The sequence below is a fragment of the Pleurodeles waltl genome, chromosome 4_2, assembly GCF_031143425.1.
Source record: "Pleurodeles waltl isolate 20211129_DDA chromosome 4_2, aPleWal1.hap1.20221129, whole genome shotgun sequence".
Taxonomy (NCBI): Eukaryota; Metazoa; Chordata; class Amphibia; order Caudata; family Salamandridae; genus Pleurodeles; species Pleurodeles waltl.
In genome coordinates, this window is record NC_090443.1 from 120,803,569 (window position 1) to 120,819,212 (window position 15,644).

At 43.4% G+C, this 15,644-nt stretch overlaps 1 protein-coding gene and 1 long non-coding RNA gene across 2 annotated transcripts in view; one reads left to right on the forward strand and one right to left on the reverse strand.

The window, feature by feature from the left end:
• The window catches only part of LOC138292361 (uncharacterized), a 52,395-nt gene extending 51,492 nt beyond the window's left edge, over window positions 1-903 (reverse strand). Inside the window, exon 1 of the long non-coding RNA XR_011202661.1 lies at window positions 724-903. This is a non-coding gene — a long non-coding RNA (uncharacterized lncRNA). The remainder of the gene's footprint in view (window positions 1-723) is intronic.
• METTL1 (methyltransferase 1, tRNA methylguanosine) overlaps window positions 1-12,562 on the forward strand; it is a 108,029-nt gene extending 95,467 nt beyond the window's left edge. Inside the window, exons 4-6 of the mRNA XM_069230921.1 lie at window positions 5,796-5,909; window positions 10,252-10,353; window positions 11,775-12,562. Of these exons, the coding sequence (XP_069087022.1) occupies window positions 5,796-5,909; window positions 10,252-10,353; window positions 11,775-11,918 (360 nt within the window). The 3' untranslated portion in view covers window positions 11,919-12,562. The remainder of the gene's footprint in view (window positions 1-5,795; window positions 5,910-10,251; window positions 10,354-11,774) is intronic.
• The last annotated feature ends 3,082 nt before the right edge of the window (window positions 12,563-15,644 follow it).

Sequence of the window (15,644 nt, forward strand, 5' to 3'; positions counted from 1 at the left end):
ATGTCACCGTCTGTGGCAGCTTGTGCGTCCTCCTCCTGACCTAAGGACTCAGCAGCAAGGCACATTCAGCTCTCTCTCCTTCTCAGCCTACTCATGCGGGCGCATGAAGGGAAGAAGAGCCCATGAAAGAGCTCTAAAAACAAAGTTCTGGAAAGTTACTGCTGAACCAAAAAGCTGCACAACAGCTCAAAGCTGTCGGAGAACTGCTCTTGTAGGTACATACGACTATCACATCATTCAGCATTTAAATGCAGTCGCTAGGTTAAATAACAAGCAAAAATGTACTATATTCATAGTCGCTGTAGAACATAGTTATAGGAAACTAAGAATAACAGCATGGGCTCATTAATGTGCAATTCACTGAAATAGTATGTGGCCTCATGCGCCATACTTCAATGACAAAAAACAGGCGTGAAATGTTGATGCGCCGCTTCATAGACCTGGGCCTCAGTATCCAAGTTTACCAAGGCCACACATAATGCAGTGACAGGAAGCCACGTGTCTGCATCTTGACATAGTCTGCAATGCTTTAGGTTGGCAAAGTTGCAGGTGGGGATCAAATTGTATTTATATTGGTCAAATTCGAGCTCCTGGCCAGTTTCAGGGCACCACCAGTGTAGATGGGTGAAGAAAATGAGGCAAGCGAAACAGTTATTTTCCCATGCTCACGCCGTAGCATTATGCGGCGAAGCCATGACTAGTGCCCTTAAACCCCTTTCTCACCAGGCCACCGACAGCTGGGTCGACTGACATCATCTTCAGAGTGAGAGCAGCGCCTAAGCCCGCGCGCGAGGTGTCGTCGCCCTGGGAAAGGCTCGTGCTGAGTCCGCAGGTTTGCAGCTAGAGGCTTACTCACAGCATGATGGAAGCAATGAGCTGCACAGCCCGCGAGCTGCTTGTCCGGAAAATGTTGTGTCCTGTCTCGCCAAGAGGCATACACATTCTGCCTGTGTTTTGACAAGCTTTGCTAATCCCGCATGAAGTCATGCCAAATGGATAATCATACATGTCTTTACTCCTCCTGTGCTTTTCTATTAAGTGCATGTGACAAGTTGGTGCAATTCCTGGCATTAGATGTTGAAAGAAGATTACAATCTTGTCTGTACCGGTGCGTGTTATGCACACTGTCTACTTACCCAATTTTGTGCTTGCCATAAATAAATAAATACAAAATATGTAAAATGTGACATTTTTTACACATGCGAGGGAACATTTTACATTTTACCCATGAGGGATTTTATTTCATTACACCGAAGGACAAACCAATGATAGTGTTGGATAAAGAGTAGTGACCTTTTTTGTATATTGTGAATAGTTTTATAAACCGGCCATTTTAGAGAAAAAAAAAAGCCTGGGGCAGGCGTGTGCGCACCTTCACGCCTCTCCACCAGGCACTTCGGCGTTACAGATGTAGCTCCGGACACTTACTAAGAGGAAAGATACGGTGGATCTATGTGGCTCACAGAGGACGGGACACAGCTCTGTGAGATCCTGTAAATCTCATCCAGAGGGCCTTGTGGTGCATTATTAACTGCTTCTTGCTACCGCTAGAAGCCGCATGCTTCCCTTGTCATCAAAAGGGTGTCAATTTTGAATGTCAGATTCCCGTAGAAGGGTACCCGACCCATCGCAAAAAGGCATTTGTAAATTAAAATTCTAGCTAAACAAATTATTGTAATCAGAAACAGTATATAACAAAAAACAGGAACTCCACCCAGGTGCCTGGACCTTTTTTCACAATGCAGACTTATGTTAAGGACATCCTTTCTGCGGCCTCACCCTTTACCTGCAGGGAGGCGCAATTACTGCTTTTGCAATAACTTAACGGGAAGTACTTTATAATTATCTATCAACATCTATTATTTTTTTAAGAAAAAAATATTTGAGATAGTTTCATTTACTGTGCTCACACCGGGTCAAAAGTTTAAAAGGATGCCTAAATTGCCTTCATAACAATAAAGTGTCGCTTTCTATAAAAATGGGGTTGCCCGTTTTCTTTGGCACATGTTAAAAACACCTGTAACATCGCATGAAAACGGTAGTATGTCTGCACCTGCGCACGTTGTTTCTTTGTCTAGCGTCTGTGAATTTGCATTCATGTACGTTTAACTTGAGTTTGCAGACAGTTTACCTCGCATATTACGTCAGGTGCAGTTATTTTGCTTATTTGCTACTGTTGCCTAGGGCCCAGTTTGACTGGTAGGAAAGATTGCGGAGCCTTCCTGTCTGAATCCCGATGACGCCTTTTCCGTTTCCGTGGGGTCTGTGCAGAGCTGTGGACTCTTGTTGGATGTAAGGGCAAGTAAGGTTCCTTTGTGGCATAGTCACTCACAGCTAGTGACACACAGACACTCACAGACGCACTCAGACACTCACTCAGACACTCATGCACCCACTCAGACTCACACACCCGCTCACAGACCCACTCAGACTCTTACGCATTCACTCACAGACCCACTTACACACTCATGCACCCACTCAGACTTACTCAGACTCACACATACACTCACAGACCCACTCAGACTCTTATGCACTCACTCACAGATCCACTTACACACTCATGCACCCACTCACAGACTTACTCAGACTCACACATACACTCACAGACCCACACACATGCCACTCACAGACACTTTCACACCCACTGTCACACCTAGAGACACCCTCTTACACCTACTGTCACACCCACTCTCACACCCAGACAGACCCTCTCACACCCAGAGACACTTTCTCACACCTATTCTCACACCCAGGGAAACAGACCCTGCGACCAACTCTAGTCGCACGCGGCCAAAGTGTGTGCGCAGCGTGGGTTTGGGTGGTTAGTGAGGTTGGCTGCAGGGACTGGCGAGAGGCCAGTCCCTGTGGCCAACCCCCACTGCGCAGGGCCAAAGGGTATGCGCTGCAGTGGTTGGATTAAAGTGTAGTAATGAAAATTACCTTACGTTAAAAAAACATAGAAATTCATTGAAAAAACAAAGAATAGCAGGACATTATAGTTAGGAAAAATAATTTTAAAAAACTCATAGAAATTCACTTAATATACCAAAGGTTACAGGGATGTTAAAGTTAGGTTCTGAATTTACTTGCACATAACCAGAGAAATTCAGCAATTATAGTTATTTCAAGTAACTTTAACTTGCAGCCTAAGGTAACTTTACCTTGCGCTCTCGCTATGCACTGCTAATTACTCCAGATATTACAGCACTTGTGACAACTTTTATAACGTCAATAAAAATATCAATGAAACATTAGAAGTCAAATTATTGAAGAAGAAAATGTATGACTGGTGTGCAAGTTATAGTTTCCTTGGTCCCTGAATTATAGTTACTTGAAATGACTGTAAATATAACTGCTGAATTTCTCTGGTTTTGTATCTGTGAGCTTTTCTGTAACATGATGACGCAGAGGTCTGGTTTTCGCTGCCCCCCTCAGTCACTGACTGACTCTAATTAATCCAGTCAATAATATAAAAGCAGTCTTTTTGGTTTTGCAGGGCTTGCTCTTTTTACAACCATGGCTCGATTTTGCACTTAAAATAAATATAAACATTAAATGTAACACCACCTCAGGCATTTGTTAAAAAGTATCTAGGCTGTATTTGCCATTGCCTTGCCTTATCAGAGTTCGCACCGCACAGCTCTTCTTCTTGTGGGCAGATGTTAGTCATGTTTTATCCTTTATTGTTTCATGTAAGCACACTCTGTGGGAGCCGCAGGGATGAAAATTGGGCCTACCGGAATACTTGTCCCGGGGCCTGTTTTCAATCATTTCGCAGGGCTAATTAAAGGAGAAATGCTGATGTCTGCAGAAAAGCGTAAAGCAAGCCATGTCCCGTAGCGCCCTTTGATCTGGTTTCAGATCGTGTCCTGGGGCTGGGATCTGACTTTATCAAGGAGTCTGCTATGGCAGAGGTAGACTCATTGTTATGTATAGTAATTCAAAAGTTGTGTATTATAAAAAAAAAAACGGCTGCACTATCGACTTTTTCCATAATGACCACCTCTGCTTGACTGATGTTATTCTTTAGCCTTTTTCTCTGCCCCCTTTACTGACATCCCAAAAGAAATAAGGTCAGGTCCGCTATATCTCAGTGTAAATATTTAATCTATTTAAATTTTCTTTGTAATGCACTGATACCGTCCTGTTTCTCATCCATCCTCAGCACCTCTATACTTAACTACTAAGGCTACCCACTAAGGTTATTAAATAGAGCTCTGTAGCTATGGACAGCATTTATGTTCCGAATTCTCTCGCTCTTTGCAAACAATTGTATTCCTGTTCTGCCTATAGGCCATCTCCAAAAGGTAGTTGGCAATTTACTGGGCGATCTGTGAGCTGGCACTGGGCTGAGGCCACCAGGTGCCTCACCAAGTCAGTTGGCCGCCTTCAGCCATGGGTGAATGACTACCACCACTGACGTGGACAAGAGAGAAGCTGTGAGCTTATCTGTTCGCATACGCTCCTCTCAAGTCTGAGCAATATTTGGGAGCAGTTCAAACGGAGTTGTCAAAGGCATTTTTCCAGATGATGCGCTCTCATTTTTTGTTAAAATATGCCACCTTTGTTAAAATATGCCACTTAGATGGCCTTCCATCCCTTTTGTGTGGATGATAGACAGTCTGTGAACAAAAAGAAGGGATGAGAGCAATTTCGGCCCAGCACGACGAGAAGAATGACCGAGTGGGTAATTTTCTGGTGTAACAGCCTGAGTTGCCGACTTCAGAGCTGGGGAGCCAAGCTCGAGCCTCTTCGTCAGCTCAACATCCTGTGATTCTGGGCAAATCACTTAGGGCTTGATTTAGATTTCGGCGGACGGGTTACTCCATCACATCGGTGGCTGATAGCCCGCCTGCTGAAATATAAATCCCATAGGATGTGATGAGATTTATATTTTGACAGATGGGCTATCCGTCACCGTTGTGACCGAGTAATCTGTCCGCCGAATTCTAAATCAGGCCCTTAATCTCCCTGTGCCCACAATTCAGGGCTTTGAGTATCTCACGGAAGATTTGCAACGCTTTACAAATCCTCGCTTTTATTTTATTTTAACGCTTTAGCATGCTACATTGCTGGGTGAGGACGTGTCCTTCCTATAAAGGTCTTCTTTGCTTACGTGAATTGGTCTGGTGACCACAGATTGGGCCAGTGGACAATCATTATGGAACTGCACACTCATTTGTGGACATGGATGATACAAAGATCAACTGCCAGCGTATCACCTATAGAGGTGGTTGATGTGAGGGCAGTTGTCAATATCTAAGCCTTCCGAGAACTTTCTAGAATAATATAGAAAGCATATCGTCTGCCCTTTGGCTTCATGATAAGAAAAATACAAATATACAGCTAAAGATAGGACCTGTTGTCAGGCTTTTTTCCTTTGAACTGAGTAAAGGTGGGCCAGCCATCTGCATGCAATGTTATGTAATTAAAGTTAGGACCAGCTATCCTTGTGGCCTTCTAAGAAAAAAATGCAAGAATATGCTGTGAGCCAGTAGAAAAATGCCCTGCACCCCTGCTGCTTGTGAGGGGACATTAAAGATGCGTTGCACTCTCCTCAGGATGATTGTTCATAATTGCTAGATGGAGGAAGTTTTGTGCAGTCCTCAGATTTTCATACTTTCAGGTTTGGTGATGGTGCGTTTAGTCATTCTGCACTCAAATAAAAACATCCAGTTATTTCTACAAATTTTTGCAACAGGGAAGGAGGTTTGACAGGTTGCTTTCTGCTCTACAAACGAATATGAAAACATACTTTTAGTTCATCTGAAAAACCTTTGTTTCTTCTTTTCCAGCTCCGCAAGATGTTCTTCCTGTTCCCTGATCCCCATTTTAAGAAAACTAAGCACAAGTGGCGAATCATCAGCACCACCCTGTTAGCAGAGTACGGCTACGTGTTGCGCACGGGGGTAAGTTCAAGAGATGCACACAGGGGTATTTGGGCCAGATGTATGACTTTTTTTTGCACTCACAAACGGTGCAAATCGCAAAATTCGGCCGTTTGCAAGTGCAAAAAAGTGGTCTGCGATGCATGAAAGGCATTCGCAGACCAAAAGTAAGAAATCGCAAAAATTGCGATTTCTTTTTTTTTTGCGGTGCGACCTGGTTTTGCGAGTCGCAATTTGCAAAATCCACATCGCAAGGAAATGCAGCAAAAAATCGCAAATTGCGATTTTTCGCAGAATGGCATTTTGCACATGCAAAATACCATGAAAAGAAACCAGGTGGTAACCTGGTGCAAAATTAAAAAATGCATTTAAAATGCATTTTTAAAGTGAACATGTAAAACACACATGCCCTTTTGGCATGTGTGCACCTTACATGTCCCCATAAACATTTTTTGGGGGCAGCAGAGGGGGCCTTAGGCCCCCAGCACCCTGGGCTTTTGCATTTCCAAAATTGCGATTTCTGGTTCAGAAATCGCAATTTTGGAAATGCAAAAAATTCGCAGATATGGGCCAACAGGCCCATAGCTGCGAATGGGGCCGGTATCACAATTTGCGATTCGGTAATAGCATTTGCGATTTTTAAGAAATCGCTGTTACCGAATCGCAAATGTGATACATGGCACTTTGCGAGTCGGAAATAGCGATTTGTTAAAAATCGCTATTTCCGACTCGCAAAGGGCCGTAATGATACATCTGGCCCTTTGTTGCTTAAGAGATCTTGGTACCCTCACATCTGGGTGTTTAAAACACTAAAGTTTTGTGGTCCTGCTATGGTGAGTTGTGGGAACGCATCCACCCAGCTCTTGCTCATATTGAACTCATTCTGTCAACAAGTGGAACGTGTGCAGCAGTCCAGCTCACCTCAAGAGTCCTCACATCTACAGAGGGTAGTAATAAAGGGACACTGAGGCCCTAATTACGAGTCTGGCGGTGGCGGTCGGACCGCTGCTTTTACAGCCACATTTTGACCGTGGCAAAAGTGCCACGGTCTGACCGCTAGCACCTCCACTTTTTCAACGGCCTGGCGGTGCGGGCGGTTTTAATCCACCGTGATTATGACTCCCGTGTCCGTAAGCTTTTGCATGGTGGTTCCACCACCATGCAAACGCTGGCGAAGACGGGGTGCCGGGGCCCTATGTGGACCCCTGCACTGCCCATGCATTTGGCATGGGCAGTGCAGGGCCCCTTAGGGTTAGCCCTGTTGCGCTTTTCACTGCTTGAATTACAGGCCGTGAAAAACGTGACAGATTCTGTCACACCCGATGCAACGCAACATTACTGCCGGCTCGATTACGAGCCAGCGTCAATGTTGTGAGTAGTTTCCCGCTGGGCCAGCAGGTAGAACCGCTGTTTCCACCCACTGGCCCAGTGGGAAACTCATAATAGGGCTAGAAGGCGTAAGACCGGAGTTGGGGTCTTCCGACCCAAAGAGTTTGACTGACTCATAATGAGGCCTTTAGTAACAGTCCACCGGGTTCAGGCATATGAGAAAACATGCTGTTCTGTCGAGGTGAGATAGACAATTTTGACACAAAGGGATATTGTCGTATGGGGGTCTTCACTGGGTAATGTTACCAGTTGCTGGAATGTAAGGCTGCAGAGTATGATACCTAAACACATGTCTTTCACTCCTTACATCTGCAATATGGTGACTCAGGGATTTGAGAAGAGTATGAGTGTGAGGGAATATATCAGCTAGACTCAGAAAGGATCAGTGCAGTTGGTTCAGCAGTTTTCTCTTAAAAACTGTTGTTCTTGATATGACAGCAGCATTCTTTGTAGAAAGGTGTTGTCTACTTTAAATAGTTATAGTATTTGATCTAGAACAGGTACCTTTAACAATTAGGTAGTAAGGCTGTTAGAGAGAATATATCACTTTCTGCCTATATGTATGTTTTGTTTGATGGTTTAGTCAAGACTGACAACTTTAAATAGCGTTATCCTTACATTTTGTCTTTGGTTTTACCATTATGTGTATTCTTGACTCATTTTGCCATTATCCTGTATCCTTGAAACGTGTTTCAAAACTAATAATAATTTGGAGCAGATCGTTTTTTTACTCGAGTTTCTGATGGAACAATGTAGTGGCATGGTGGTGGATGGGAGGCTACAACTTCTGTTATTCGCTCTTAAAGAGTGTTATTCGGTGACTGGAAATCCCCATTTTCAGTTTGTGTCCACTTCTTGAGCTGGCATCCGGGCCATCATGATCACATATTTACAATATGGTTTGTCCTGTGCAGTGCCACCTCTTTAGCTTTTGAGGAAACATAGGGCCTGATTTAGAGTTTGGGGGATGGGTTACTGTCACAAATGTGATGGATATCCCATCCGCCGCATTACGATTTCCATAGGATCTAATGGAATCATAATACGGCGGACGCGCTGTCCGTCACGTTGGTGACAGAGTAATCCCATCCGCCAAACTCTAAATTGGGCCCTGAATGTAGAGAGCAGTTGTCTTGAGAGTGGACAACTGCTTGAACACTGAGGTTTGTTTGCTGCTGTAATGCATGTTGCTGCTTTAATGCACGTTGCACCTTTTTTGTGACCTTGGCAAGCTACCTACATTTTCAGTCCAGCACAAGACCCCTTACTTCCCTTAGCTTACACGATTGCCGTTGTGAGCTTCACACATTTCTTTGGAAGAAATTGCACTCCCAGTTAATTTCCCTATAGACAAATCTCAGTCTTCTTAATGGACTGAGTTTGTGCAGCTTCCATCTACTCAGGCTTTACAGTGTACTTCATACTCCCATACAGCACCTCCTTGTAGCCTTCATGTCCACAGATAGTAGTCGGTGTGTTTGTGCTCACCCCTGTTGACGCACAGTCCTGCCCTATTTCTATATCCATTGTAGCCTCCCCTTGGTGCACAGGAGTCACCGTTTTTAATCCAGTATTAAACTTCCTTTTCCTCCTGCACTTAACCTCCTTGCATGGTGGTGCTTTGCCCAGACGATTATCGCCTCCTTCAATCACTGACGGCTCTCACTTGGCATTACACAGTACACCTAGTTAAAACCTTGCTGCTTCTTTTGCTGTTCTTCTGATATAAGGCAACTTCTGCCTTAAAACCCTAATACATTTCTGAATGTCCCTTGCCATGTACAGTGCTCTAACTGCCAATAGACACTGGCTGTTGCTCAATAAAGCCCTAAAGTCACATTTACATAATGCACCACCTTGGGCCTCCCTAACCAGATGAATCCTCCAGTCTGCCCTAGATATCACCTGGAACACATCATATCAGCTTTTCTTTATATCCAATACCATTTTGCAGGCCTTTGATGGATACTTCAAGAATGTGGGACCCTGCTTCCTAGTCGTCTTAGTACATGTTGTCTTTGTATTTACCACCAATGCTATTTCCTTTCATTGCATTTGGTTGTTCTCTTTGTTTTTAGCCTGTAGTTTTGAAATATTTTATACATTTTATTTATTCCCTTGACCCTTTCTGCCATGCACAGACTCTTGTGTAAGTGGTATTTTACGCTTATACATTTAGAAGTTGTATGTTAAATGTTTTTAGTAAATAAACAGGCTATTTTTATTCTCAAAGTAATTACTTTTAGGTAAGTTAAAATATATCAGAATTTTTAAAACAAGGGTGTGCACTTTGTATTTTGTACTATCCCTACAGGTGGCAAATCACATAATTGAAAATCATTTTCTGTCTCTCTTTTGTCTTTACCTTCTTTTCATGACCTAGTTCGTGTTAGCAGAGTAGCAGAGCTCCCCTGTAGCTGGGTACTGCTGGTGGGATTGATATCAGCATGGTAACACACCAGTATTGATGGCTGTAAAGAAAAGGACCCGGCATAACACTGTATTTCGAATTTTATTGTTTGTAGGGTGGCTCCTCAACTTTGCACTAGTCAGATTTATTAACATGATGTTCTTGAGATGTTTAAGAAGATGAGTTTTAAACATGGTGGTAAAACTGAACAACCAGTAAGATTTAACTTTTCGAGAAAGGAACAAGTCTTCTGACCCACCCAGTTAATACATAAAGCTGGTAGGTCTAGCATATGCCTTCCTTTTAATTGTTGCTCAGCTCCTCCTAGGTTTCTAACACTTGCTTTGTTGGGATCACCATACTTAAGTGTTCATTGTTTCACTGGTTAACAAATAGACACATAAGTTAAAAAAAATAGAATAGTTGAAGTTCAGGCTAAACAGCAACCCCACTTGTGTTTGAAGCGGTCCAGAGCATTATCAGAATGCTCAGGGCAGTACAGTGGTCCCAAACTATTGGGACAAACCCTGTTTAACTCAGATATCTGTGTTTTCCCCCATGTAGGGTCTGGTGTACACGATCACAGATGTGGAGGAGGTCCACGAATGGATGGCCAAACATTTCAAAGAGCACCCCCTCTTCGAGCTGGTGCCTGTGGAAGAGCTGGTAAGTTAGACTGCTGCGGCTGCAAGCAGAAGAGGGAAATTAGCCTGTGTGCCCCAGCAGGATAACGCTGGCTGCCCAGAGTTAAACTTCTGCACCATTTTAAATAGCGCCTTGCAGACTGCTACAACTTTTTCAAAGTCAGTGGCTATCTCTTTTGCTTTGTTTGAGCCCTTTTATGCGTTAGAGTAGAGATCATTTGACACTTTTCATAGTGCCATAGCCCAGGCTGTGAGTCCGTGATGTTTCAATGCTGTCCATCCCCATTATTCTTTAAATGTACAATCAGCCTTGTTCCTGGAAGAAATTTCCAAGAGATGAGTCTAACTCTCTGGTGTGAACCTGGTTTCTCTAAAACCCTTATTTGGTAACTAGACAGTGTCCTATAAGGCTGCTGCATTTCATACTGGAAGGCCACTTCTTCTTGACTCGATCGGTAAGAATTCTGGCTCGTTGGGACCTTTTTTAATTCCTCAGCATCTATTTCTGGCAGAGCAAAAACTCCCAGTCCGACATAATGAAAGTAACTGAGCATGGAAAGCCCCTGAGAGCAGCAGTGAGTGGAGGATCTTTTCTGTAAGTGAGGACATCCTCAGCAGAGGTGCCAGGTAATAAAGGAACAGAGCATAAGCTCAGCGCATAACCACACAAGGGGTGATTAAGTAGCCTTCTTATCTGCCAGGGGAGACGCTGAAGGCACACTATACAAGTGACTCTTGGTGGTCCGTCCAGAGTCTATATTTTCTGTTGTTCCTTGGCTGTGTGGACCATTGGTGCATATACGATTTAATGCTCTGTACTTATCATAGCTGTGCCTGCAGACAGTAACCTCTACCTACGTGTGATGCATGATTCAGAGAATTGCTTCTCTGTGCTGTCTGATACACAAAAGGCTAAACAAATAATGAGTCCTGTCACTATGCAGGCACCGAGATTATGAAATGCCTCATGGGAAAACGTATGCATCCTGTAGCGCTAACCATATACAGTTCTAAAAGCTTTCCCATTCAAGCTTAGTTGTGCTTGCAGCCTCATGGCGCTGCCAGCACTCCTTTGAGTCATTTAATGTTAGTTGCAGTTGCTACTCGTGTGATCCTCCCTGAGCAATCTTGCAAGACGGTTCAAGGAGGGCTCTGTCTCTGGAAATGGCAGTGGGTAAAATGGTATAACAAGAATTATTGACCCTGATTTGGGTATCGTCGTTCAACAAGCCAGCTATAAATGTGGCAGTGGTAACTAGAAGAGTGTGTGGTTGAGCTGAAATGGAAAATGTGTACAACTAGTGATGGAAACTTGGTCATTTTCAGCTGCTCTTGACCTATGGGCTTTTACAAGCTCTGGATCTTTTGTTAGAAGATTGCAACATCTGCAATGCGCTCAGCATCTAGCAGTTATGTCTGAACTTGCCCTTTGTCTGTTAACAGAAGGATGACGTGGTCATAGACCTCCTGGGCACCTCCACGGAGGAAGGTAAAAAGGTGCTCCGAAATGGCGGCAAGAACTTCCTCGCCGTTTTCAGAAGAATCGAAGACAAGACCCTTCAAGAGACTGTGAGCACTGGCTCTTGACTATGAGTGGAATTTGCCACGTGTTCTGTTTGTATTATTATTATGTGATGTTGTGTAGTGCAATTAAGTACAAATATAATATTGGGACAAGTTGGTGTAATTTATTTCAAGCTTTCTAAAATCTTCACAGTGTCCATGAATTAGAGTGCGGTCTCTATGCTCACGCGGGCAGTGGGAGTTAAAACATTTTTAAAAGAGCACAGTAGATACATATGGTGATACAGTATCTGTCAGCAGACAACCACAATGTAAAAAAAAAAAAAAAAACATTCCCTGCTCAAAAACTGAACCAAACTCTGAAGGCAACATATTGAGTAATATAAAAGAGTTGTGTTTTTTGCGCTTTTTTCCCATCTTGCACCTTCCTCCAACTTGGTTAAATGTCCCCTTAGGTCAGTGCTATAATTTACAGAAGATGGGTAAATGCAACTGTGTGAAACAAGACTGGGCACAGCGATTCCAGTTCATTTGCTTACTCATTATGAGTCACAATGAGCCGGCATTGAAACAACGAACGTTCAGCAGAGTATGCGAGTGAGCTTAGATTGAACTTGAGGTGGTGACCTTCCACAATGGTAATTTGGAGCGGATGTATTACGGAAAATGCATTCAGTGTGGAATCAAGTAAACTTTTTATAAACCTGTATGTTGATTCCTGTGGTTCTTTACAGCAAGAGGAGGCTCGTACTGGCTCCACTCAAGCCGAGAATAGCTGTACATGATCTTTGACAAAACTGAGCTCGCGAAAAAACTAGTGCATTTTCACCAGTAAAAAGGGTTTCAACTGCCAACCACGGCACTGAGGTTGGTATCTGGTAGCTGATGATACACTTCTTGATGTGGTGTTTCCTCAATAGATGTCCTTTTAAATACTGCCACAAAAGCATTGCAAGAAAAATTACCAAGTTGCAAAGAGGTGCCGGGAAGGACGCTGGAGATTGAAACATCCCTTATTGCTTTTCCTTCTGTCATTTATAAAGCACATTTCTACCCTTAGTGTGGTATGAACGTGTGTGCAGTACCTGTCCAGTCTGGAGCTGCTGTGCTTAGTGTGCATAGTTGGAAACGAGTAGATTTATAGTGTTACCTTCAGTGTAAGACATGGAGGCTGTGCCTGAGACCCAGAGGGTGCTTTGCTGAATGTAAGCATAGTGACTGCATGCTCTTCTGCATAACTGCGCAGAGGAGCTCGAGGAAAGATGTGCTACCTGCAGTGCTCAACGCTGTCGTACAAAGGCCTCACTAGAGGGATGTTAATTCTCCTCACCACAAGGGTGTAAAAATACATAAAAATGTAGAAGCTTTGACGTCAGGGCTTGGGTAAATTTCAGTGGCGCTGGAGAAATTAGAATTATTTCTTATTTTTGCGTTATGCGAAATTTCCGTTTCATTTAATTTGTTTGCATGGAGGACACTTGTTCAATCCGAAAGTGTCTCCGAGATATTTTCTGCTTGAACTAGTCTTCTGCGGGCATCCCTTTTCCTCGTGAAGTGCACGCTTGTGCGATAAAGGCATGTGAGATACCACCAAGCCACATCTCGTTTTAAAAGCATCATTTTATGCAAGTTGTATAGATCTTTGAAAAAACAGAAGGGATTCTGCTCACTCATAAACAGACATCTAACTTGATTTCTGCAAATTCTCACATAGATTGACTGTTGGAGATCAAATAAGTTCCCTACCTCGGGTCTTTCTTACTTTAATACATATGTGTGCACGCACCCTCCCTGTACTTTGTGGAATACAATCCTGGGTTTGCAAAAACCAATGTGAAAGCGTTCGTCTTTAATATAAGCACTTCCGTTTAGGGTGATGTGCGTGGCGAGAGTCTATCTATAATAATGTTCTTTCTCACTGCCACTCCGCAAAAGTTCTTGTATAGGTGAAATGTTGAGTTTAGAGTGAAGGGGTGATAGCTCCGTGCATTCCCTGGAACTACCTGTTGCAAGCAGGCCCCTAAAGCAGTTACATCCACACCATATTAAAAGAGCACACATACCCCATGCACAGACTGGACTCTGCCGCTATGAAATGTGGCGTGAATCTGCTCGTATTTCGTTCCCTGATTGGAACCGTCCAACCAGTCTGCATGAAATGCTGACTCTGCAAAGAGAATTGTACAAAAGGCATCCATGCGTATGTGCCAAAGTTGTGAGCGCGATATTAACATAGAATATTTATTCAAACGTTAACTTTGTAGCCGACAATAATTGACTGAATAAAATCATTATACTTAGTGTGTAGTAAATTGTCACATAGTGGATATGTTGCTATGTGGGTCAGAGGAAGAATTCTGCATTTAATGTATTGTGAAGCTTAGAGCCGGAACAACAAAAAGCAAAAAACAGTAGACCGAGTACTTTGAGCTCTCCAGACAGAAGTGCCTTTGTGGCCATGAAACACCTGTGGTTCTAGAACTGGTCCAGTTAGAGACCTCCCAGCTTCTTGCGCTAACACATCAAGGGCCAGATGTAGCAAACTATTTGCGACTCGCAAACGGTGAAAATCGCCGTTTGCGACTCGCAAGTGCGTGTTTGCTATGCAGAAATGCATTTTGCGAGTCGGAACCGACTCGCAAAATGCATTTCCGAGTCGCAAATAGGAAGGGGTGTTCCCTTCCTATTTGCGAGTCGCAGTGGTATGCAATTCCATTTGCAGTTACCATCCACTTGAAGTGGATGATAACCCACTCGCAAACGGGAAGGGGTCCCCATGGGACCCCTTCCCCTTTGTGACTGGACCCAAATTTATTTTTTCAGGGCAGGCAGTGGTCCAAGGGACCACTACCTGCCCTGAAAAAATCCGAAACTAAAGGTTTCAGGTTTTTTTTCTAAGTGCAGCTCGTTTTCCTTTAAGGAAAACGGGCTACACTTGGGGAAAAAAAAACTGCTTTATTTAAAAGCCGTCACGGACATGGAGGTCTTCTGTTCCCAGCAGGCCTCCATCGCCGTGAGTGCTCAGAGTCGCTATGGGGGCGCAAATTGCGACCCACCTCATTAATATTAATGAGGCGGGTCTTTGCGACCCCATAGCGACTCGCAGAAGGTGTCTGAGACACCTTTCTGCATAGCAAATTGCGACTTGCAATTTGCGAGTCGAACGGACTCGCAAATTGCAAGTCGCAATTTGCTAGTTTCCTACATCTGGCCCTAGGAGAGGATGGAGATTAAATACTATAGGCCCTGATTAGGAGTATAGGTGGTATTTATCGCACATGATAAATAACAAGCCCACGGGTTACGTTATTTATCGAACACGATAAGTACCACCTATTACGAGTTGTTGGGAATAACATGAGATTCTGGTGTTTAATGCACCAGAATCCTAATGGTAGGTTATGTACTGTATGGTTTTCCCTGATTAAATTTAGGCTGGTTTGACCTACCGAAATTTAACAATAGTTGAGTTATTTAATGCATCAGATAATTATCAGATTTGTTAAATATATAAGAACTCATAATTCCAACCTACGCAAAAAACAGGGATGAGCGCGGAGATCAGAATTAACCACCCAACTCGTAATCAGGGCCATAGTAGATGAAAACTTGTACTGATATATACTGAAGTGTTAAAGGTGTCAAAATATACACATATAGTCATTTTGTTTTAAAGAAAGCTCCAAAAGCTTCTTTTTGAGGCAGGACATTTTGCATCCTGAACCTATTCTAGGTTCACATGGTGTGCATCATCACAGCCTCTAGTGGTTGGACACGAAAAAGCGTCTT